The sequence below is a fragment of the Scyliorhinus torazame genome, chromosome 2 (assembly GCF_047496885.1).
Source record: "Scyliorhinus torazame isolate Kashiwa2021f chromosome 2, sScyTor2.1, whole genome shotgun sequence".
NCBI classification, from domain to species: Eukaryota; Metazoa; Chordata; class Chondrichthyes; order Carcharhiniformes; family Scyliorhinidae; genus Scyliorhinus; species Scyliorhinus torazame.
The window spans coordinates 20870798-20894650 of record NC_092708.1 but is presented as its reverse complement, the minus strand read 5'-3'; the positions used below and the strand labels follow the sequence as shown (position 1 = coordinate 20894650).

At 48.6% G+C, this 23853-nt stretch overlaps 1 protein-coding gene across 2 annotated transcripts in view; it reads right to left on the bottom strand.

Annotated features, from left to right (window-relative positions):
- Positions 1-23853, bottom strand: part of cfap65 (cilia and flagella associated protein 65) — a 243182-nt gene that overhangs the window by 88039 nt on the left and 131290 nt on the right. For both annotated transcript variants that reach the window (XM_072469307.1, XM_072469318.1), the window contains exons 20-21: positions 18492-18668; positions 8174-8240 (exon numbers count right to left, since the gene is read on the bottom strand). In XM_072469307.1, coding sequence (XP_072325408.1) covers positions 8174-8240; positions 18492-18668 — 244 coding nt within the window. The remainder of the gene's footprint in view (positions 1-8173; positions 8241-18491; positions 18669-23853) is intronic.

Below are 23853 nucleotides of genomic sequence, written 5' to 3'. Positions count from 1 at the left end.
CTGCATTCTTATTAGTTTGAGTTGAAGCACTTGCAGAATATAGCTGGTGATAAAGGGAACACAGAGTGGGGTTGGCCTGTTTTAAGGCTTCGCTCCATTGAGCACAACCGTTTGCAGGTCTGGTAAATAGTGGTGCAAAGGTAATCTCGACAGGTTACTTTGAATAGAAATGAAAATGACTGTGCATAGGGAGAGTGCGGGGATGATTTTCAGGCTGGCACCTGGTTATTAATAATAATAATCTTTATCAGTGTCACAAGTAGGCTTACATTAACACTGCAACAAAGTTACTGCGAAAATCCCCTCGTCGCCACTCTCCGGTGCCTGTTCAGGTACAAAGGAAGAATTCAGAATGTCCAATTCACCTAACATGCACATCTTTCGGGACTTGTGGGAGGAAACCGGAGCACCCGGAGGAAACCCACACAGACACGGGGAGAACGTGCAGACTCCGCCCAGACAGTGACCCAAGCCGGGAATCGTACCTGGGACCCTGGTGCTGTGAAGCAACAGTGCTAACCACTGCACTACCGTGCCGCCCTTGTCAGAGCAGATTAACCTCCTCTGGCAGAGCTGCCCAATGTACATCCCATTCATTCCCACGTCTGTGAGTATAACTCTTGCCTCTGAGTCAGGAGGCTGTGGATTCAAGCAAAAAAACATGCAGACTCAAAGACTATTGCAGCACTGTTGGATAAGACATTAAACCAAAGCCCTGACATGGCGCTATTTCCCCCTCAAATATCATCAAACAGATTATCTGATTCATATCACACTGTTGCTTTTGGTACCTTAAATTAGATGCTGTGCCTCTTACATTACAGCAGTAAACTACACTTCAAAAGTGCTTAATTGAATGCATATCGTTTTGGGATGTTCTGAGGTCATAATGGTATTAGATAAATATAAATCCTTTTCTCCCTGTACTGAAGGACAAATCACAGCATGTGGGTCCCATCTGCTTGTTCAGGTGGACATGAAAGATCTTAGTGCACAATTCAAAGAAAGGCAGTAATTTTCCTGGAACTGTATTCCTCCTACAGCAAATACCACAAGAAAAACAGAAATGGGCCGTGGGATGTAGTTGAAACAGAATTCCTGTGGCGTTACAAACAAAATATTGTGTCCCAAAACTGACTCACTGTGCAAAGTGCTCTGAGACTTGGACGATGTATCAGCATAATGTGAGAATTAAGTTGCTTTTATAAAGAAAGACTTGCACCCGAGCATCTTTTAGCCACTGAGGAATTTTTGAAATCTAGTCACTGTCGCAATGTAGGAATCGTATCAGCCAATATACGCACAGCAAGTTCTATTAACAGCAACGTCATCATGACCAGGTCACCATTTTTTAATCATCAAATCATAGAAAAGTTACAACACAGTAGCAGGCCCTTGGGTCCATCTTGTCCGTGCCAGCCCGTAGACACCCAGGTGCCCTTTCTAACCCCACCTTCCTGCACCCGGTCCATAGCCCTGTAGCTTACAGCACTTAAGATGCAGATCTAGGTCCCTTTTAAAAGAGTTCAGGGTCTCTGCCTCCACCACCAACTCGGGCAGTGAATTCCAGACTCCCACTACCCTCTGTGTAAAAACGTTCTTCCTCCTGTCCCTCTTCACCTTCTGCCACTTATCCTGAATCTGTGTCCCCTGGTTCTAGAATTCTCCACCAGGAGAAACAACTTTATCCAGGCCACCCAATCGCTTCCCCTCATAATTTTGTACACCACAATTACATCACCCCTCAGTCTTCTTTGTTCCAAAAAATATAACCCCAACCTACCCAAACTCTCCTCTAGCTACATTTCCTAGCCCTGGCGACATGCTTGTAAACCTCCTCTGCACTGTCTCCAGAGCAGCAACCTCCTTCCTGTAATGTGGTGACCAGAATTTCACACAATATTCCCCAGTGTTTTATACAATTCTAACATTACCTCCTTACTTTTATATTCTATACCTCTGCCAATGAAGGAGAGCATTCCCTATGCTTTCTTAACAACCTTGTCTACTTGAACTGCTGTCTTTAAGGATCTGTGCACCTGTACGCCAAGATCTCTCACTTCATCTACCCCTTTTAGTATATTCCCATTTATGGTGTATCACTACAACTGTTGGACCTCCCTAAATGCATGGCCTCTCACTTCTCTATGTTAAATTCCATCTGTCACTTTATCACCCACTCCACCAATCCATCTCTATCATTTTGAAGACAATAAGAAGTCTTACAACACCAGGTTAAAGTCCAACAGATTTGTTTCGAATCACTAGCTTTCGGAGAACAGCTCCTTCCTCAGGTGCTAGAGGGGTAGATGAAGATTTACCTGAGGAAGGAGTTGCGCTCCGAAAGCTAATGATTTGAAACAACCTGTTGGACTTTAACCTAGTGTTGTAAGACTTCTTATTGTGCCCACCTCAGTCCAACGCCGGCATCTCCACATCATCATTTTGAAGATTATAGCGATTATACTGTCCAACCCTCAGCCAATCTTTGTGTCGTCTGCAAATTTCCCACTCATGCTCCCCACGTTCACGTCCAAATCGTTAATAGATACCACAAACAGTAAGGGATCCCAACACCACACCCTGTGGAACATCACTGGAAACAACTTTCCAATTGCAAGGGCAGCCATCGACCATTAATTACCCTTTGTTTCCTGTTACTAAACCAACTTTTTAATCCACATTGCCCTGTATTCCATGGGCTTTCACTTTCTTGAACAATCTGTCATGTGGGACTAGGTCAAACACCTTGCTAAAATCCATGTACACCTCATCCACTGCACCCACCTTCATCAATGCTTCTTGTCACTTCTTCAAAGAATTTGATCAAGTTTGTGAGACAAGACCTTCCTTTAAAAAAAATCCATGCTCCCTATCCCTGACTAACCCATGCCTTTCTATGTGACAGTTAATCCTATCTCTCAGGATTAATTCTACTAATTTGCCCACCACTTACGTAACTGGCGTATAATTGTTTGCAATTTCCTTCGATCCCTTTTTAAACGATGGAACCACATTTGCATTTCTCCAGTCCTCCGGTACCTCCCTTGCGTCTAGTGAAGATTGGAAAATCATCCTCAGAGCATCTGCTACCTCCTCCCTGACCTCCTTCAGTAGCCTCGCAAACAATCCATCTGGCCCTGGTGACTTATAAACTTTCAAGGATTTCAATCCTTCGAGCACTTCCTCTCTCTTTATAATTATCCCATCCAGTATCTCAGTGTTCCTCCAGGAGTACTATATCGGCATCATCCATTTCCTTTGCAAACACGGAGACAAAGTATTCATTTAAAACCCTTCCCACAGCCTCTGCATCTACACACAAGTTCCCTTCTTCATCTCTGATAGGTCCGACTTTTTCCTTAACTAACCTTTTACCATTAATATATTGGGAAAACATCCTGTGCTGTATTGTTCTTTGTTCTTTGAAATAAATGAATGATTTTTGAAGTCTAGTCACTGGTGCAACGTCAGAAATATGGCAGCCCATTTGTGAACAGCAAGTTCCCTCAAACAGCAATGTGATAATGGCTTGATAATCTTCTTTTGCGATGATGATGCGAAGAATAAATATTGGCCAAGGCACCGAGAATAACTCTCCTGCTCTTCTTCGAAATAGAGGATGTTTTATTGTCTGATCTAAGCCCCACACCTTCAATACAGCACTGGAATCATCAACTTGCATTAAGTGTTCCAGTCTCTGGTGTGGGGCTTGGGCCCATAACCTTCAGACTTAATGGAGAAAGTGCCAACAATTGAGCCACAGCGAACAGCAATGCTCTAAGAGAATCACGTGTGAACTTGACTGCCAGAAAGAAAATCGAAGGCAAAAAGTCTGCATCTAGAAATAACTTGGTATTGCAGTACCGGGTGAATGGAGGCTAAGAGGGATGTTGGGATCTCCTTGTATGGTGAATTAAAGTAGACAAATATAGTTATTTTGATAATTTTGTGGTGTTTGGCCAGTATTTCCGCAGTTAATAATAATCTTTATTAGTGTTATAAGTAGGCTTGCGTTAACACTGCAATGGAGTTACTGTGAAAATCCCCTAGTCTTCAGGTCTCATGCAGCAAACACAAATGCTAGCATGTTAACATTGGCTGTGGGGAAGACTGTTCCTTTTAAGTGACTTTCCTTGGTTCCTTCACTGTAATGAATTTCACCATGCATGCATGCTCCAATTTGTAGGGAATTGTGGCGTTTTGAATCGTGAAGCTTTATGAAGTGCTGCTTTGTATGTGCGCACTGGTCACAGCTTGCCTATTCTCACTGTAGCTGCTTTAGTCTTGCCTCCTTCAAAGATTTATGCACATACACCCAAAGGTCTTTCTGTTCCTGCAGTCCATTTAGAATTGTATATTTTTTTTAATATTGCCTCTCCTCATTTTCTTCCTGCCAAAATGAATCACTTCACACCTCTTTGCACTAAATTCCATCTGACAATGACTGCCAATTTTACTAGTCTGCCCGTCTCCTCAAGTCTGTTACCGTCCTTAGCGTTTCAGAGCTTTGCATCATAATCAAACTTTGAAATGATGTCCAGGTGATTGATGAATAACAAAAAGGACAGCAGTCCTAATGTTGACCCCTGGTGAACACCTCTGTACACTCCCCTGCAAAGCAACCATTAATTTACTCCTCTCTGATCCCAGTCCCTTAGCCAATTTTGTATCAATTCTGCCCCTGCACCACGAATCGCATGGGCTTTAATGGGTCAGTTGTAGGGTGATGGCCATGGAATTCCGCAAGCTATATAATCAATGGTTAAAGGTTTATTTTGCCAAGTAGTTATAAGGTTAAAGAAAACCAAAGCCGAGCCCACTATCAGGAATTTTATGGAACACAATCCATGGGAATTTCCCAGACCAATGTTATTCCATTGCACCTGCTCCAGCATTTGCTCCAGGAAATAGCAGTGTACAGAACTTGGCAGAGATGGCCCACTGCTCTGTTTTTTTTTTAACTAAAACCCACTTTAAGGTAAATATTGATCAACCCTTACTGTATTACGCATGGTCATGCCTGAACTATAAATTAAGCTGTATTTAATACAAACATAGAATCTTTATGCCCTCGTGAGGTTATTTCCATTTGCATTTTTTGCAACCCAATTTATGAGAAAATAAGGAAATAACTTGCATTTATGTAGCACCTTTTTCCACCCCAGGATGTTCTAAAATGCCTTGCAACTAATTTAAGTATTTTTAAAATGCAGTCACTTTTGTAAGAAGATGGAGCATCCAATTTAATGCACAGTGAGGTCCCACAAACAGCAATGTGGCAAGGACGAGATGATCACTCTGAAGTAATTGGAGAGACCAACTTGCAGAGTGGGTAACCGATTTTCAGAACACCTCTGCTGAGTTTGCAGGCATGGCCCCAAGGTCCGGGTCACTGTCGCCAGGATTGGCACGTGTGGCAGTTTATCTCAACACTATTTTGGTCGCTGGGACATCAGAACAAGAACACTTGAACAATTTGGTTGACGTTCCCACACGCTTCTCAGAGAGGGGTGTTTGCCTGAAAAGGGAAAATGTGTGCTCCATGAGAAGGAGGCAGTTTATGTCGCCTACCATGTAGACCGGGAGGGATTGCATCCTCGCGTGGAGAAAGTGAGGGCTATTCAACAGGCTCCTACACCAGAGAACATTACTGAACTGTGTTCCTTCCTAGGGTTCGTAAACTACCATGGGAAGTTCATCCCTAGTCTCGCAAGTCTGTTGCCCCTCCCCTACACCTCCTACTAAAAAAGAAACAGGAGGGGACAAGGAGAGCTTAACAGGAAAAAGTGTTTGATCGAGTCAAAAAGCAGTTGACTTCTTCAGGCTTTAAGACAGAGATAGATAGGTTTTAGATCAATACGGGGATCAGGGGTTATGGGGGGGGAGGCAGGAGAATGGAGATGAGAAAATATCAGCCATGATTGAATGGCGGAGCAAACACGATGGGCCGAGTGGCCTAATTCATCTCCTATGCCTTATGGCCTTATGATCTTATGGCTTGCTCACACATTACAACCCCGCTAAACCACTCATAGTCACATGTGATGCCTCGCCTTTGGCGTTGGCACCGTTTTGTCACACTGCATGGACGTTGGCGGAGAGAGGACTGTCGCGTTTGCCTCCAGGACGCTGGTCGCGGCAGAGCGCAACTATGCGCAGATTGAGAAAGGGGGGTTGGCCGGCGGATTTAACATCAAGGAATTCCTCCTGCACATATATGGTCATCAGTTCAAGGTCCTTACGGACCACAAGCCATACTTTCGGGGGGCACTGATGTTGTAGCATCAGCCTGTTCTGCCCGCTGTGCCTTATTTGCGCTGGTCTCGGGAAGGGAGTGATTCAGGTTGGTTGGGCATTCCCCGAGTCACCTGGGTGGAAGGCCCTGGGCTGTGCTCCAGTGGATCTTCATTCCGTTGCTTGTGAGCCCTGGAGTTCCTCCATGGGATGGAGGGACATCCAGAGTGAGCAGCAGAAGCCTCAACTGGCACTGCCAGTCCTGGATGCCCCACTGTCTGCACCATGCAGTTGAACCACTCAGCCAGGGTCCTCTAGGATGGAGCCATGTTGTGGGGAAAAAAAATCCAACCTTAGTCCAGTGGTGCAGAGAAGGTGGTTGTTTGTCTGATGGTCAGTGGCGTCGACGGTAGCTCCACTTTGATTCTCGTCGCCAGTTTTGTGACCACAGACGAGTCCGAGGCGAGTGGATAAATGTTACAGGGCACAATTACTTTCTGCTTCGGGGAGAGTCAGAGCTTATAAGCACCGTTCTGCATAATTCAGAAATCTCATTGCTGTCATGTCTCAACACTTAAGCTTCCAGGACAGCTACTCCGTAGGTTGAATCCAAACCCCACTCCGGTCAGGTGGGCACCAGGTTGCATTCTCTTTTGGAGTCTCATCCACCCAGTCCATTAGACCTGGATACCTGGATTCATGTCTCTCAAGAGACCCCAGCCTCCCCCACATCATGTGCCCCGCACCCACCCCGCCCCCGACTCCCATGCCACAGACTGCATACTTACACAGTACTGAAAACAGACTCACACAACGCAGACAGCAGACTTATACAGCACTGGAAGCAGACCTCTGCCTACCAGAGCTCACCAGTGGCCTCTGTCCCGTTGGACTCCCTGGTGCTCAGTGGAGCCCATCTCCTTCCTCCCCCTTCGAGGTCATGGCACCTGGCTCCCGTTTTTAAAAAGCATTAGCAAATCGCGTCAGCGTGAAGTCATGCCTGGCTGACCGGAGGTTTTGATGAGAGCTGAAGGTGCAACGTTAAGATGCGAAAGGATTCAAATTCATGTTAATCAGGTTCGCGCCCTTCCTGGAGTGAACGTGATAATGTTATCGGGGACTACACAGGAGGATTGCGTTCCGAAATCTCACTGGCGTTTTTAGCCTCTCACGACATTTACCCGCCATGACCGATTTACAGCCGTGGTTAACGGGCCCGCTAAATCGCACCCATTACGTGCGCTCATGAAAGCAGTCAAGAGAAATTACAGAACATCGTGGACAATCTTCTAAAACACAATGTAACATAGTTCACTGGTGACACGAACAGAAAGCTTTCAGTTAAAACATATCTAAGATTGCAAAATATAACTGTCTGCTGTTTTGGGTTCTTTCCCATTGGCTAAGAACGGCCAATGCTGATCTAAATCCTGTCATTGTAACATGCTCCGTCACTCCTGTAACTGCGGAGGGACAACTGTTTATCCCAATAGCCCTCAATAGCGGCGGGTATTTGGAGAATCGTGCCTCAAAGGCTAGGATCTAGGAACAGGAGTAGGCCCTTCAGCCCCTCGAGCCTGTCCCGCCATTCAATGAGATCGTGGCTGATCTGTGGCCTGACTCCATATACCTGCCTTTGGCTCACATTCCTTAATGTCTTTGCTGAACAAAAATCTATCTCATCTCGTTCAATGTCTCCCATGACTCCCATGCCACAGACTGCGTAGTGGCTGTCTTTAAGACAGAAGTTGATAAATTCTTGATTTCTCGAGGAATTAAGGGCTATGGAGAGAGAGCGGGTAAATGGAGTTGAAATCAGCCATGATTGAATGGTGGAGTGGACTCGATGGGCCGAATGGCCTTACTTCCGCTCCTATGTCTTATGGTCTTAATGTGTAACAAATCCTTCCGTGGGCTGGCACAAACTGATCCTTACCAGAATTTCACGGCCACGTGAAAGTTTCAGCAGAACGGGGATCCGGTCGGTGCCTGTGTATTCATGCCTGAGAAGGGCAGAGAACGATTCAAATATAAGTTTTACGCTCCACAGTTTAAACCCAGGCATAAAAGCCCTTTGACGGTTACTTTTACGTGTCAGCTTACAACCATCTCGGATCGGAGTAAATCTTTAAACTTCAAGATGTGCGCCAACACATGAACATGGCTCCAAAACCAAAGAGCAAATGCTGGAAAATCTCAGCAGGTCTGGCAGCATCTGTCGGGAGAGAAGAAAGGGTCACCTGGACTCGAAACGTTTCTTTTCTCTCCCTTCAGATGCCACCAGGCCTGCTGAGGTTTTCCAGCATTTTCTCTTTGGTTTCAGATTCCAGCATCCGCAGTAATTTACTTTTAACACGGTTCCAAAATGTGGATGTGAACTTTTTTGTTTAATTATAATTGTCAACATAATTCATCCACAGAGACGGTTTTCCTGACATACAAACATATGAATTAGCAGGACGAGTAGGCCATTCTGCCCCTCGAGCCTGTTCCTCCACTCAATAAGATTATGAATGATCGGATTGTAACCTCAATCTCACATTTCCACCCACCACCGATTGCCTGGCTTACCAAGAATCCATCAACCTCTACCTGAAAAACATTCAAAGACAGTGGTTCCACCACCTTTGGAGGAAGAGATTGAGACAGACTCACTATCCTCTGAGTGAAAAAAAATTCTCCTCATTTGTCTTAAATGGGCCACCTCTTATTTTTAAACAGTAATCCCCAGTTCTAAATGCTCCCACAAGAGGAAACATCCTCTACACCTCTACCCTGCCAAGACCCCTCAGGATCTTATATGTTTCATTGAAGTGATCTCTTACTCTTCGAAACTCCCGTGGGTACAAGCCTAGGCTATCCAAACTTTCCTCGTGAGACAGGCCGCCCATGTGGTGATCTTTGTTTCCAGGATGGAAGATGTAGTGATCACAAAAACACACAAAGCTCTTTTGAAGAGCTTCTAAATTTGAGTTATCATAGAATCATAAAATTTACAGTGCAGAAGGAGGCCGTCTGGCCTATCGAGTCTGCACCCCACTTAAGCCTACTCCCGTAACCCAGTAACCCCACCTATCCTTTTTGGACACTAAGGGCAATTTATCATGGCCAATCTACCTAACCTGCACATCTTTGGATTCATAGAATCATAGAATTTACAGTGCAGAAGGAGGCCATTCGGCCCATCGAGTCTGCACCGGCTCTTTGAAAGAACACCCTACCCAAGGCCCACACCTCCACCCTATCCCCATAACCCAACACTAAGGGCAATTTATCACGGCCAATCCACCTAACCCGCACATCTTTGGACTGTGGGAGGAAACCGGAGCACCCGGAGGAAACCCACGCACACATGGGGAGGATGTGCAGACTCCGCACAGACAGTGACCCCAGCCGGGAATCGAACCTGGGACCCTGGAGCTGTGAAGCAATTGTGCTATCCACAAGGCTACCGTGCTGTTCCACACTTATTCTGAACAGCAAACATACATGTAAGAATTAAACTACACTCACTAACACTATCTCTATCTGCTAGCTATAACAATTATACCTTAACTAACTCTGCAATACACTAGGAATTTTATCTTTGTCAGCTCCAAATCTAATCTCCTCGAGCCCAAGAGCCAGTGCTTTTTATAGTACTGTCCCTTAGCTCCCTCTAGTGGCTAGGTTTAACATAACCATTAACTCTTCACATGCTGTATATTTGCATAATGTCACAGCCCATTCCTGGTATTAGTCTTGTCAGCCTTCTGTGAACTGCTTCCAACAAATTTACATCCTTCCTTAAATAAGGAGAGCAATCCTGTAGTGCTCCACATGTGGTCTCACCAGTGCCTCGCATAACTGAAACATATCCCTTTTGTACTTTTGCATTTAATTCCCTTCGCGCAAACAGGTAGAAGGTTGAGAGGAGATTTGATAGAGGTATTCAAAATCACATGGGGTATGGACAGTCGGTGGGGAGAAACTGTTCCGACTCATGAAAGGTTCAAAAACCAGAGGGTACAGATTTAAAGTAATTAGTTAAGAAGCAAAAGTGATGTGAAGATAATTTTTTACACAGCAAGTGGTTAGAGTTTAGAAGGCACTGCCTGAGTGTAGTGGAGGCAGGTTCAATCAAAGCATTCAAACGGGAACTTATCTGTAAAGGAAGAGTGTGCAGAGCTATGGGGAGAAGGCACTAGGTGAGTCGCTCATTCAGAGCCCCGGTGCAGACATGATGGGCCAAATTGCCTCCTGCTGCACCATAACAATTCTGTCATTCACTTGGAAGATGGGCTATCAGAAATCAAATGTACAGTATATGGCAAAACCCTTAAGAATATTGACAGGCAGAGGGATCTGGGTGTACAGGTCCACAGGTCAATGAAAGTGACAACGCAGGCAGAGAAAGTAGTCAAGAAGGCATACAGCCCGCTTGCCTCCATCGGCCAGTGCATTGAGCATACGGGACAGGCAATGGCATAGTGGTATTGTCGCTGGACTAGTAATCCAGAGACCCAGAGTCATGCTCTGTGACCCGGGTTTGAATGCCGCCATAGGAGATAGTGAAATTTGAATTAAATAAAAAAATCTGGAATTAAAAATCTAAAGGTAACCATGAAACAATTAAAAAAAAAATTTTTTTTTTAAAAATATGTTGATTAAGAATTTTTAAACAAAATTTTCACCCATACAAACAAACCACCCCCCACCCCGTAACAAAAAGAAAAGAAAACTCGCATAGCAAGACATAAACATGGCAAATCAATATGATACAGAACTTTGTACATTGGATTCCTCCCGTACATATCAGTTTTCCGGATCATTTATGTATTTTCTTGCTCAGGTGCCCCCCCCGAAAAAAAAACCCGCTACGCAAGATAGTCCAGGAACGGTTGCCACCGCCTGGAGAACCCCTGCACAGACCCTCTCAGGGCAAACTTTATCCTCTCCAACTTGAGAAACCCTGCCATATCATTTATCCAGGCTCGCTACCAGGGCTCTATATAGGAGCTTGACACAGCTAATAAACCTTCCCCCGAACCAAACCTCCACAACACTTCCCAGAGATACTCCCACTCTACTCGGTCAAAGGCCTTCTCCGCGTCCATGGCTGCCACTATCTCCGCCTCTCCCTCCACCGATGGCATCATAATCACATTTAGGAGCCTCCGCACATTGGTATTTAGCTGCCTGCCCTTTACAAATCCCGTCTGGTCCTCGTGAATCACCCCCGGGACACAGTCCTCAATCCTCGTAGCCAACACTTTTGCCAGCAACTTAGCATCTACGTTGAGGAGCGAGATCGGCCTATACGACCCGCATTGCAGTGGGTCCTTATCCCGCTTCAAGATCAAAGAGATCGTCGCCTCCAACATTGTCGGGGGCAGGGTCCCCCCCCTCCCTTGCCTCATTAAAAGTCCTTACCAGCAACGGGGCCAACAGGTCTACATACTTCCTATAGAACTCCACTGGGAACCCGTCCGGTCCCGGGGCCTTGCCTGCCTGCATGCTCCCCAGTCCTTTAACCAGCTCCTCCACCACAATTGGCGCCCCCAAACCAGCCATCTCCTGCTCCTCCACCCTCGGGAACCTCAGTTGGTCCAAGAATCGTCGCATCCCCTCTTTTCCCCTGGGGGCTGGGACCTATACAGCTCCTCGTAGAAGGCCTTGAATGCCTCATTCACTTTCACCACACTCTGCACCGTAGTTCCCCTTCCATCCTTGACTCCACCTATTTCCCTCGCTGCCATCCTCTTACGGAACTGATGTGCCAGCATCCGGCTCGCCTTCTCCCCATACTCATACATCTCCCCCTGTGCCTCTGCCTTCCCTGTGGTCACAGAACGAAGTCTTACAGCACGAGGTTAAAGTCCAACAGGCTTGTTTCGATGTCACTAGCTTTCGGAGGGCTGCTCCTTCCTCAGGTGAATGAAGAGGTCTTCATTCACCTGAGGAAGGAGCAGCACCGCTCCGAATGCTAGTGACATCGAAACAAACCTGTTGGACTTTAACCTGGTGTTGTAAGACTTCGTACTGTGCTCACCCCAGTCCAACGCCGGCATCTCCACATCATGGTTCCCTGTGGTCAACAGGTCGAACTCCGTCTGGAGACTTCGCCTCTCCCTGAGTAGTCCCTCATCAGGGGCCTCTACCTATCTCCTGTCTACTCTTAAAATGTCCCCCCACTAACCTCTCCCTTTCCCTGCCCTCTCTCTTCTCCCTGTGAGCCCTGATGGAGATTAACTCTCCCCTGACCACCGCCTTCAGTGCCTCCCATACACCTCCCCGTTATCGTTGGCCTCCAGATACCTTTCGATGCACCCCCGCACCCTCCCGCACACTTCCTCGTCTGCCAACAGTCCCACATCCAACCGCTACAGCGGGCGTTGGTCCCTCTCCTCCCCCAGCTCTAGTTCCACCCAGTGCGGGGCGTGGTCTGAAATGGCTGTGGCCGAATACTCCGTTCCCTCCACTTTCGGGATCAGTGCCCTGCCCAGAACAAAAAAATCTATCCGGGAGTAGGCCTGGTGTACATGGGAGAAAAAAGAAAATTCCCTGGCCAGAGGCCTGGCAAATCTCCACGGATCTACTCCCCCCATCTGGTCCATAAACCCTCTGAGCACCTTGGCCGCAGCCAGCCTCTTTCCGGTCCTAGATCTGGAGCGATCCAGTGCTGGGTCCAACACAGTGTTAAAATCCCCACTCATTATCAAGCTTCCTACCTCCAAGTCCGGGATATGCCCCAACATCCGTTTCATGAATCCAGCATCGTCCCAATTTGGGGCGTATACATTTACCAATACCACCACCATCCCCTGCAACCTACCACTCACCATCACGTATCGGCCTCCATTGTCCGCTACTATGTTCTTGGCCTCAAACGACACCCGCTTCCCCACCAGTATTGCCACCCCTCTATTCTTCGCATCCAGCCCCGAATGGAACACCTGTCCTACCCATCCCTTCCTTAACCTGACCTGCCACCTTCAGATGTGTCTCCTGAAGCATGACCACGTCTGCCTTCAGTCCCTTTAAGTGCGCGAACACTCGGGCCCTCTTAACCGGCCCATTTAGGCCTCTCACATTCCACGTGATCAGTCGGATTGGGGGGCTACCCACCCCCCCTCCCCCTGCCGACTAGCCATCTCCTATTTTAGGCCAGTCCCGTGCCCGCGTCTCCCGCACCCTCCAGTCCCCCAGACGGGGAACCCCCACCCCGACCACCTCTTCCATTTTCAGTTCCCCCTCGGTCCATGCAGCAGCAACCCTATTCTCCCCCCTCCCCCCCCAGATCCAAATCTTGCTCTTTTGCTCCCCCCATAATACTTCCGTAAGTCAGCTGACTCCTGCTGACCCCGGCTTCCCCCGCCTTTCCTTTGCAACCCCCCCCCCCCCCCCCGCCGTGTCGAAATCCCTCCTCCTCCTTGCGCTCCTCCACCCCCCCCCTCCCTAACGCGGGAAAAAGCCCGCACTTTCCTGAGCCAGCCCCTCCCCCTGCGGCGCAGCTCCTGTTGCAGCCTTATCCCAATTCCCCCATCCCCGAGTCTCACCTCCCTCCAGCACCGACGCCCACATTCCTCACTGTCCCCCCATCAAAAACTCTTCCCCCATCCCCATCCATCATCCCACCCGTGAAACATTCTTTACCCATATTTACAGCCCTGTATAAAGTCAACATCTCCCCCACAACCACAGTCCCTCAGTTAGAGTCCAATTTTTCCGTTTTGATAAAGGTCCAAGCCTCTTCTGGCGTTTCGAAATAGTGGTGTCGGTCCTGATAAGTGACCCACAGTTGCGCTGGCTGCAGCATTCCGAATCTCACCTTTTTTTTATGCAGCACCGCCTTGGCCCGGTTGAAGCCACCTGATATTTTGCCACCTCCGCGCTCCAGTCCTGGTAGACTCGGATCACCGCATTCTCCCATCTCCTGCTCCGCTCCTTCTTGGCCCATCTCAGGACGCTCTCTCTGTCCGCAAAACGATGGAACCTCGCCACTATTGCCCTTGGCGGCTCGCCAGCCTTGGGTCTCCTCGCCAGGACCCGGTGAGCCCCTTTCCAGCTCCAGGGGGCTCGGAGAGGCCTCCGCACCCATCAGCGAATGGAGCATCGTGCTCACATACGCCCCGGCATCAGCCCCCTCCACTCCTTCGGGGAGACCCAGAATCCGGAGATTCTTCCTCCGCGACCTGTTCTCCAGGACCTCGAATCTCTCGGCCCACCGCTTGTGCAGCGCCTCGTGCGCCTCCATCTTCACCGCCAGGCCCAAGATCTCGTCCTCGTTCTCGTTAGGTTTTTCCTTCACCTCTCGGAGCTCTACCGCTTGGGCCTTCTGGGTTGCCTTCAGCCCCTCGATCGCCAACATCATTGGCGCCAACACCTCCTTCTTAAGCTCCTCCACGCAGCGCCTGAGAAACTCCTGCTGGTCCGGCCCCCATGCTGCTCGATCTCCGCCCTCCGCCATCTTGTTTTTTTTCCCCCTCGTTTCTGCCGCTGCTCCAAAGCCTCTTTCTTTGTCCCTCCACTGCTAGTCCCCTCCATACATGACGGAAGGGGGACCTTACTTCACCTTCCCACACGGGATTTGATCAAAACATTTCCGTTGGGGCTCCTCCGGATAGCCCAAAAGTCCGTTCTAGCGGGAGCTACCGAAATGTGCGGCTTAGCTCCGCATCGCCGCAACCGGAAGCAGACCTCCCAACCATGAAACCATTGTCGATTGTCATTAAAAAAACATCTGGTTCACTAATGTCCTTTAGGGAAGGCAGGGCACATGTGGCGCAGTGGTTAGCTTTGGGACTGCGGCGCTGAGGACCCGGGTTCGAATCCTGGCCCTGGGTCACTGTCCGTGTGGAGTTTGCACATTCTCCCTGTGTCTGCGTGGGTTTCACCCCCACAACCCAAAGATGTGCTGGTTAGGTGGATTGGCCACGCTAAATTGCCCCTTAATTAGAAAAAAAAAAATTAAAAATAATTGGCTTTAGGGAAGGAAATCTGTTGTTGTCCTTACCTGTACTGGTGGTCTACATGTGACTCCAGATCCACTGCAATGTGGTTAACTCTTAAAAATGCCCTCAGGCATGGGCAATATATACCAGCCCACCCAGCGATGCCCACATCCATGAACACTTTTTTTTTTTAAATTGGCAAGTCATGTTGCAGATGTGTTGGACCTTAGTTAGGCCACACTTGGAGTATAGTGTTCAATTCTGGTCAACACACTACCAGAAGGATGTGGAGGCTTTGGAGAGGGTGCAGAAGAGATTTACCAAGATATTGCCTGGTATGGAGGGCATTAGCTATGAGGAGAGGTTGGATAAACCCGGTTTGTTCTCACTGGAAAGACAGAGGTTGAGGGGCGACCTGATAGAGGTCCACAAAGTTCTAAGGGGCATGGACAGGGAGGATAGTCAGAAGAGTCAATTACTAGGGGACATAGATTTAAGGTATGAGGGGCAAAGTTTAGAGGAGGTGTGCGAGGGAGGTTGAGGAGCAACCTGATAGAGGTCTACAAAATTATGAGGGGCATAGACAGAATGGATAGTCAGAGGCTTTTGCCCAGGGTGGAGGGATCAATTACTAGGGGGCATAGGTTTAAGGTGCGTGGGGCAAGGTTTAGAGGAGATGTGCGAGGCAAGTTTTTTTACACAGAGGGTAGTGGATGCCTGGACCTCGCTGCCGGAGGAGGTGGTGGAAGCAGGTACGATAGTGACATTTAAGAGGCAGTGGCATAGTGGTATTGTTGTTCGACTAGTAATCCAGAGACCCAGGGCACACTGGGCCCCTGGAGGCCAGGGTTCGAATCCCACCAGGGCAGGTGCTGGAATTTGAATTTAATAAATATCTGGAATTAGAACTCTAATAATGACCATTGTCAAATGTCGTAGAAACCCGTATGTTCACGAATGTCCTTTAGGGGCGAAAATCTGCCATCCTTACCTGGTCTGGCCTACATGTGACTCCAGACCAATAGCAATGTGGTTGACTCTTAAATGCCCTCAGGGATGGGCAATGAATCATGGTCCAGCCAGCGACGCCCACAGACGAATAAAGTACAAGAAAAAAATTGTAGCACCTCTGCTAAACTGATCATATTCCTGAATTGAGGGAACTCAATGCTTTACTCTGCCATTGAAGAAATAGTGAAAATTTAGAGTGTGCTTTTTTGGGTGTCTCAGGGAAAGATACAAATTGGGTGAGAAGCATAAAGTGAACACTCAGAAATTCACCAGAAGAAAATCATTTGAACTGTGCCCGTCCCAAGTGAGAAGCTTTTGCATTAAGTTATTGGTACTCTTCACAGGTTTATGTGGCACAGTCACAGATGTTTACAGCATGGCAACAGGCCCTTCGTCCCAGCTTGTCCATGCTGCCCAGTTTCTATCACGAAGCTAGTCCCACTTCCCGCATTTGGCCCATATTCCTCTATACCCACCCTGCCCATGTCTAACTGCTTTTTGAAAGAGCTGGGGTAAAGGAATAGAGGGAATTTGAAATGTTTATATTGAGATCTTTCCAACCTTTTTGTCTGGTGTAATATGGTTCACTTTTCTGATTTCAATAAATATCTTATTTATTTATCAGCAGGCTCCTATGAATTTGTTCAGTAACTTATGTCCACATTTCTGAAAGGAAGTTAGGATCAATCAAACCAGGTTTCACTCTGCGATCTGGCTTGTCCAATATTGACATCAACTGGGATTATAACATCACCAAAGCCAGAAACTGCTGTGCATCTGTAATTCCTTTGAATTGAGTGGCTTGCAGAGTGCAGTTAAGAGTCAACCACATTACTGTGGATTTGCTGTCACATGTAGACCAGGCTAGGGAAGGTTGACAGATTTCATTCCCTAAAGAGATTTTTGTAAGAATCGATGTATAGTTTCATGGTCACTGTCGGCAGCTATGGACCCGTATCTAAGGAAGGATGTGCTGGCCTTGGAAAGGGTCCAGAGGAGGTTCACAAGAATGGTCCCTGGAATGAAGAACTTGTCGTATGAGGAACGGTTGTGGACTCTGGGTCTGTACTCATTGGAGTTTAGAAGGCTGAGGAGGGATCTCATTGAAACTTACAGGATACTGCGAGGCCTGAATAGAGTGGACGTGGAGAGGATGTTTCCACTTGTAGGAAAGACTAGAACCAGAGGACACCATCTCAGACTAAAGGGACAATCCTTTAAAACAGAGATGAGGAGGAATTTCTTCAGCCAGAGGGTGGTGAATCTATGGAACTCTTTGCCGCAGAAGACTGTGGAGGTCAAATCACTGAGTGTCTTTAAGACAGAGATAGATAAGTTCTTGATTAATAAGGGGATCAGGGGTTATGGGGAGAAGGCAGGAGAATGGGGATGCGAAAAATATTAGCCATGATTGAATGGTGGAGCAGACTCGACGGGCCGAGTGGCCTAATTCTGCTCCTAGGTCTTATGGTCACCATTACTGAGGCTAGCTTTCAATTCCAGATTAATTAATTGAATTTAAACTCCATTAGCTGCTGTGGTGGGATTTAAGCCCGAGTCTCCGGATAACTAGCCCAGTGACTTTACCACTGCGCCACCATCTCCCCGGACATTTTTCTTTTGATGTGCAGTTTGGTGGAATACAAGTTTGAGGTGAAGGAAACGCTGACATTTTTGGTGAAAATTCTTCATTGAATCAAACCAATGAAATGCAGTCACTGACCTGGTATAACAGTTTGTTACAACCACTGTGACATTAACAAGAACTTGCATTAATGTGGTGCCTTTCACATTGCAAGGCACTTCACAGGAGCAATTACCCAAGGTTGACGGAGCCACATAAGGAGATATTGGTACAAATTGGTCACATAGGTACCTCAAACGAGTGTCTTACAGAAGGAGAAGAAGGCGTAGAGGTTTGGGGGAGATCGACAAAGCTTAGGGCCCAGGCAACTGAAGGCAGGGATGTCAAACTGGAGAGATATCTTTAACATATTTTTATTTAGTATTGCAAAAAGCTTATTTTGACTATTCTACCCGACATAACTACTCTTACAATAATATTTACAAATTGTAGAGCACCTTTGTGAATTTCAGTACTTTAGGGGGCTTGGCAATCTTAAAGGGTTTTGTTTTCTCCTGAGTTCATTTGTAACAAAATATCCCGTGAAACTGCACAGACCTGATGTACCTTTGCTGAAGACTGGAGGGACTTGTACAGGTCATGACTTTAAGGTTTGCCTTGTACTTCAGGAAACAAATTCACATGTAGGTTCCTCACACTATCTCTAGCCTTAAAAATAAACTGGCCTGTAAGTGAGTTGAATGGTTTCTCGCTGTCCAGGAAACAGGCATCCGGATTTTGGTTCCACTGTGAAGAGCCGATTATCATCGATCCTCATCTCGTGCAGTTCGATGGGGTCAAATTCTCCGGTCTCTGCCCAGTACTCCAAGTCCAACTGTTGGTCCTTTGGAAACAGGAAGGCCCTTGGCAAGGTAACAGCAACAAATCAAAGAAAATAAAGTATAATAATCTTTATTAGTGTCACAAGTAGGCTTACTGTGGTACCCTCAATAACGACGCTTAGAGTGTAAACAGTAAAGAAGGCTTTAATAAACTAAGAACTAGGCTAGAGCCGCGATGTGTGCTAACTGCTGCACTGCCCACAAGGCGGCCCCTTATATACGGCTCACAGATGGGCGGAGCCGGAGGCGGAGTTCCCCAGGGTTCCAAGCCCGGTCTTAAAGGGGACATCACCTTACATGATGACAAGGGTACAGTGTTACAGTAACCGTTCATCACACTTGCATTAACACTGCAATGAAGTTACTGTGAAAATCCACTAGTCGCCACATTCCGGCACCTGTTCGGGTACACTGAGGGAGAATTCAGAATGTCCAATTCACCTAACAAGCACGTCTTTTGGGACTTGTTAAAGGAAACCGGAGCGCCCGGAGGAAACCCACACAGACACGGGGAGAACATGCAGACTCCACACAGACAGTGACCCAAGCCGGGAATCGAACCTGGGATCCTGGCGCGGTGAAGCAACAGTGCTAACTATTGTGCTACCGTAATTGACCTCTAGGCTGTAAATTCAGAATATAAAAACATATGGTACGATTTACTCGAATGGGGACAGAGTCACTTAGCGTGCGATATTACCTAGCTCTTTCCTTGAAGCACCGGGAAACACCCCGCCACCTAACACCCATCCGGGTAGATTGGGGGCCTCAGCGGGGAACTCCCCGACAAGGCCACACTTACCCCTCTTTTCGGCACTGAGGATCTCTCGAACCCGTGTGACCCTCAGACACCACCCACAAGCCTCAACTCACTATAAGGGGGTCCCTGTCTCCTCCCCCCCCTCACCCACTTAGGGCACACCCTGATCACCGCCGTGCAAAGAATACCAGCTTGGCACCTTGGCAGTGCCAGCGTGGTAGCCTGTCAGATGTCCCTACCTGCTGGCAGAACCATTTGGGCACCTTGGCAGTGCCAGGCTGGCACCCCAGGTGGCAGTGCCAGGGTGCCAGGCTGGCAGTGCCAAGGTGCTCAGGTGGAAACAGCAGTGCCAGGATACCACCCTGCCCAGAAAACATGCAGCTGGGGGCCACCAAACCTCTGGGAGACCCCGACGAATGTTGATCCGTCTGGCCCCCGTTTGTGGAGACCAGCACTGAACGGCGCTCGCCCGAGGTCTCCAAGGCGGGGAAGTTAGATCCCATGCCTTGGGTAAATCTCACTCTAATATGCAGATTTGCCAGAAAGCGATCCCGTCCATCGCGACGTCTCGCGAGAATGCGTTAGATCTCGCGTGGCGAGCCGGGTAGATCCCCTAAATGGGATCTCCCGATATTTACCAGTCGCGTCGCTCTGCGCTGCTTTTCGTGTGCAACGCGTCCAGTAGCTGCCGCCCCTGATGTTCTTTTCCAATGTCCTGCGATGAGTTGTCCAGAATTACAAGGTACAGAAGGCTCGTCCGGCCATCTGCAGAAGAACACGAGGTGGAGGGTGATAAGATGTACATGTAACGGGTCAGCAGAAGGTGTAAGTTCCAGGGGAGTAGCAAAACTCCACGATAACGTGCTCAGTAGCAGATTGCCGTTCAGCCCACTGTGCTCTTTGGAAGATGTATCCAATTTGTTTCTCTCTTCTTACTTGTTCGGTTCCCATAGCTCTGCAAATGTTTTCCTTTCAAGCATTGTCCAATTTTCTTTTGAAAGTTATCATTGAATTTCTTCCATGGCCCCTTCAGGCAGTGCATTGCAGATGATAAAAGTCACTGTGTAAAAATAAATCCTCATCTCCTCCCTGATTCTATATCTTAATGATGTCCTCTGGTAACTGAGCGTTTCAGCAGTGGAGAGAGTTTCTCCTTACCTCCTCTTGGCAAAACATTTCACAATTTTGAACACCTAACTATGTAAAAATAACTATCACTTTTCCTTCCATAAACTTGAAATGTTTTTCTACTCTCCAGGAACTTGCCTGTAAGGGCCTGCAGTGAAAATCCATCCTAACGACACAGTCTGGCCGTCTGTGGCAAAAGTCCATTAGTCTCCACAACGAAAAGCTGCCTGGATTCCAACCTAAATGTTTAGGGGGTGTCCCGAGGCCGCCCCTCCCCTCCTGATCTAGTAAAATAACTGAGAGAAGCAATTCGCAATTGAAATGAAATGAAATGAAAATCGCTTATTGTCACAGATAGGCTTCAATGAAGTTACTGTGAAAAGCCCCTAGTCGCCACATTCCGGCGCCTGTTCGGGGAGGCTGGTACCGGAATTGAACCCGCGCTGCTGGCCTGCCTTGGTCTGCTTTTAAAGCCAGCTATTTAGCCCGGTGCTAAACCAGCCCCAGTTCGGGCAGCATTTATTGCCCATCCCTAGTTGCCTTTCAGAGGTGTGGAGACTGGTTGCTGCAAAACTAGAGGCTGTATTACAAAAAGCAATCCAGTGGGTGCAAAGCACTTTAGGACGTACTTGGGACATCCCAAGGGTTGTGTTTGGTCACTTGGACTTTAAGGTGAACTCGCCCAACACTTTGATCTGTCCAGCCAAGATCCTTTTATTATGTCTTGCGCAGTAGAATGGCAATCTGCTGCTGAGCACGTTATCGTGCAGTTTTGCTACTCCCCTGGAACTTACACCTTCTGCTGACCCGTTACATGTACATCTTATCACCCTCCACCTCGTGTTCTTCTGCAGATGGCCGGACGAGCCTCTTTTTATACACAGGTCCCCAAGTCACATGACCTTTTTCTTGAGACCGCATTGCGTGTCTGTACCACCACCTGCTGGTTGGAGGTTGATGCACGATCAATTGTACAAAGACTCAGGTTGGATACAACTGTGGCTTTATTGCAGTAAGATGTGTGGCCTCCCACAGCAGCTGGCGAAATGGCTGCTGCATAGAGGGCAGGCATATTTATACTCCTCCTACTGGGTGGGGCCAGCAGGCAGGGGCTACCGGCGAACCTGTAGTACAGGTCCTACCTTACATCACCTAATACAGGTGTAACAGTGGTTTATCACATTCACCCCCTGTTAAAAATGAATCCGGCGGGGGTGGTGGAGAACTATATACAGTAGTGAATTTATGTACAGTATTTTATTAGGAGAGAAAAAAAATGTCTTTTGAAAGTCCGGTGCCAGTTAGAGATTCAATTGGTCTGGTGCCTTGACGCTCCGCTGGGAGCCACGTAACGGTGGCGGCGATGTCAGTGCTGGCCTGATGTCGGGTGGCCCCGGGAGCGTGCCAAAATCCTCTTCATCCTCTTGCGGGGGCAGGGGAAGGAGGGATGGTCCTGGTGGGGTTAATGTTGGGAGCGCCGGGGGAGGGGAGGGTTGTGCCGGGCCGGGGAAGTGTGTATGAGTGGAACCTGCTGGTGCCAGGTCCCTGAGGGAGACAGTATCCTGGTGGCCGTCGGGGTACACCACATAGGCATACTGGGGGTTGGCATGGAGCAAGTGCACCCTATCCACCAACAGGTCCGCCTTGTGGAGTCGGACGTGCCTACGGAGCAGGACCGGTCCTGGAGCTGCAAGCCAGGTCGGGAGCGACACCCCGGAAGTGGACTTCCTGGGGAAGGCAAAAAGACATTCATGGGGTGTGTTATGCATAGCGGTGTACAGTAGCGACCGGATGGAGTGTAGTGCATCAGGGAGGACCACCTGCCAGCGAGAGGCTGTGAGGTTCCTGGACCGTAGGGACAGTTGGACGGTCCTCCAAACCGCCCCGTTCTCCCTCTCTACCTGCCCATTTCCCCGGGGGTTATAGCTGGTCGTCCTGCTGGAGGCGATACCCCTGCTGAGCAGTAACGGATGCAGCTCATCACTCATGAAGGAGGATCTCCTGTCACTGTGGATGTAGGCGGGAAAGCCGAACAGAGCAAAGATTGTGTTGAGGGCCTTGATGACGGTGGCAGACGTCATATCGGGGCATGGGATGGCGAAGGGGAATCTGGAGTACTCATCAACCACACTGAGAATATACGTGTTACGGTCGGTGGAGGGGAGGGGCCCTTTGAAATCCACGCTGAGGCGTTCAAAGGAGCGGGAGGCTTTCACCAGGCACGCACAGGCCGGCTGTTAGAAGTGCGGCTTGCACTCCGCACAGACCTGGCAGTCCCTGGTGACTGTCCGTACTTCCTCGACGGAGATGGGCAGATTGCGAGCCTTGACAAGATGGTACAACTGTGTGGCCCCCGGGTGACAAAGGCTGTCGTGTAGGGCCCGGAGTCGGTCTACTTGTGCGCTGGCACATGTGCCTCGGGATAGGGCGTCTGGGGGCTCGTTGAGTTTGCCGGGGCGATACATAATCTCGTAATTATAGGTGGAGAGCTCGATTCTCCACCGCAAGATTTTATCATTTTTGATCTTGCCCCGCTGCGTGTTGTTAAACATGAAGGCTACTGACCGTTGGTCAGTGAGGAGAGTGAATCTCCTGCCGGCCAGGTAATGCCTCCAATGCTGCACAGCTTCAACGATAGCTTGGGCCTCTTTTTCGATGGACGAGTGCCGAATTTCTGAGGCATGAAGGGTGCGGGAAAAGAATGCCTTGGGTCTGCCTGGCTGGTTGAAAGTGGCGGCAAGTGCGACGCCTGATGCATCGCTTTCTACTTGGAAGGGCAGTATCTCGTCTACTGCGTGCTTCCCGGCCTTGGCAATATCAGCTCTGATACGGGCGAAGGCCTGTTGTGCCTCGGCCGTAAGGGGAAAGTGGGTGGACTGAAAGAGTGGGCGGGCCTTGTCCGCGTAGTTTGGGACCACTGGGCATAGTAGGAGAAGAACCCCAGGCAGCGTTTGAGGGTCTTGGGGCAGTGGGGGAGGGGAAGCTCCATGAGAGGGCGCATGCGGTCGGGATCAGACCCCAGAACTCCGTTCTGGACAACATAGCCGAGGATGCTGAACACGCACTTCTCCTTGTTGTAGGTGAGGTTGAGGAGAGTGGCGGTGCGGAGAAATTTAGCAAGGTTGCCATCGTGGTCCTGCTGATCATGGCCGCAGATGGTGACGTTGTCTAGGTACGGAAAGGTGGCCCGCAAACCATACCGGTCGACCTTTTGGTTCATCTCCCTTTGGAAGACCGCGACCCCGTTAGTGATGTCGAAGGGAACCCTGAGGAAGTGATAGAGACAACCGTCCGCCTCGAAAGCAGTGAATGGACGGT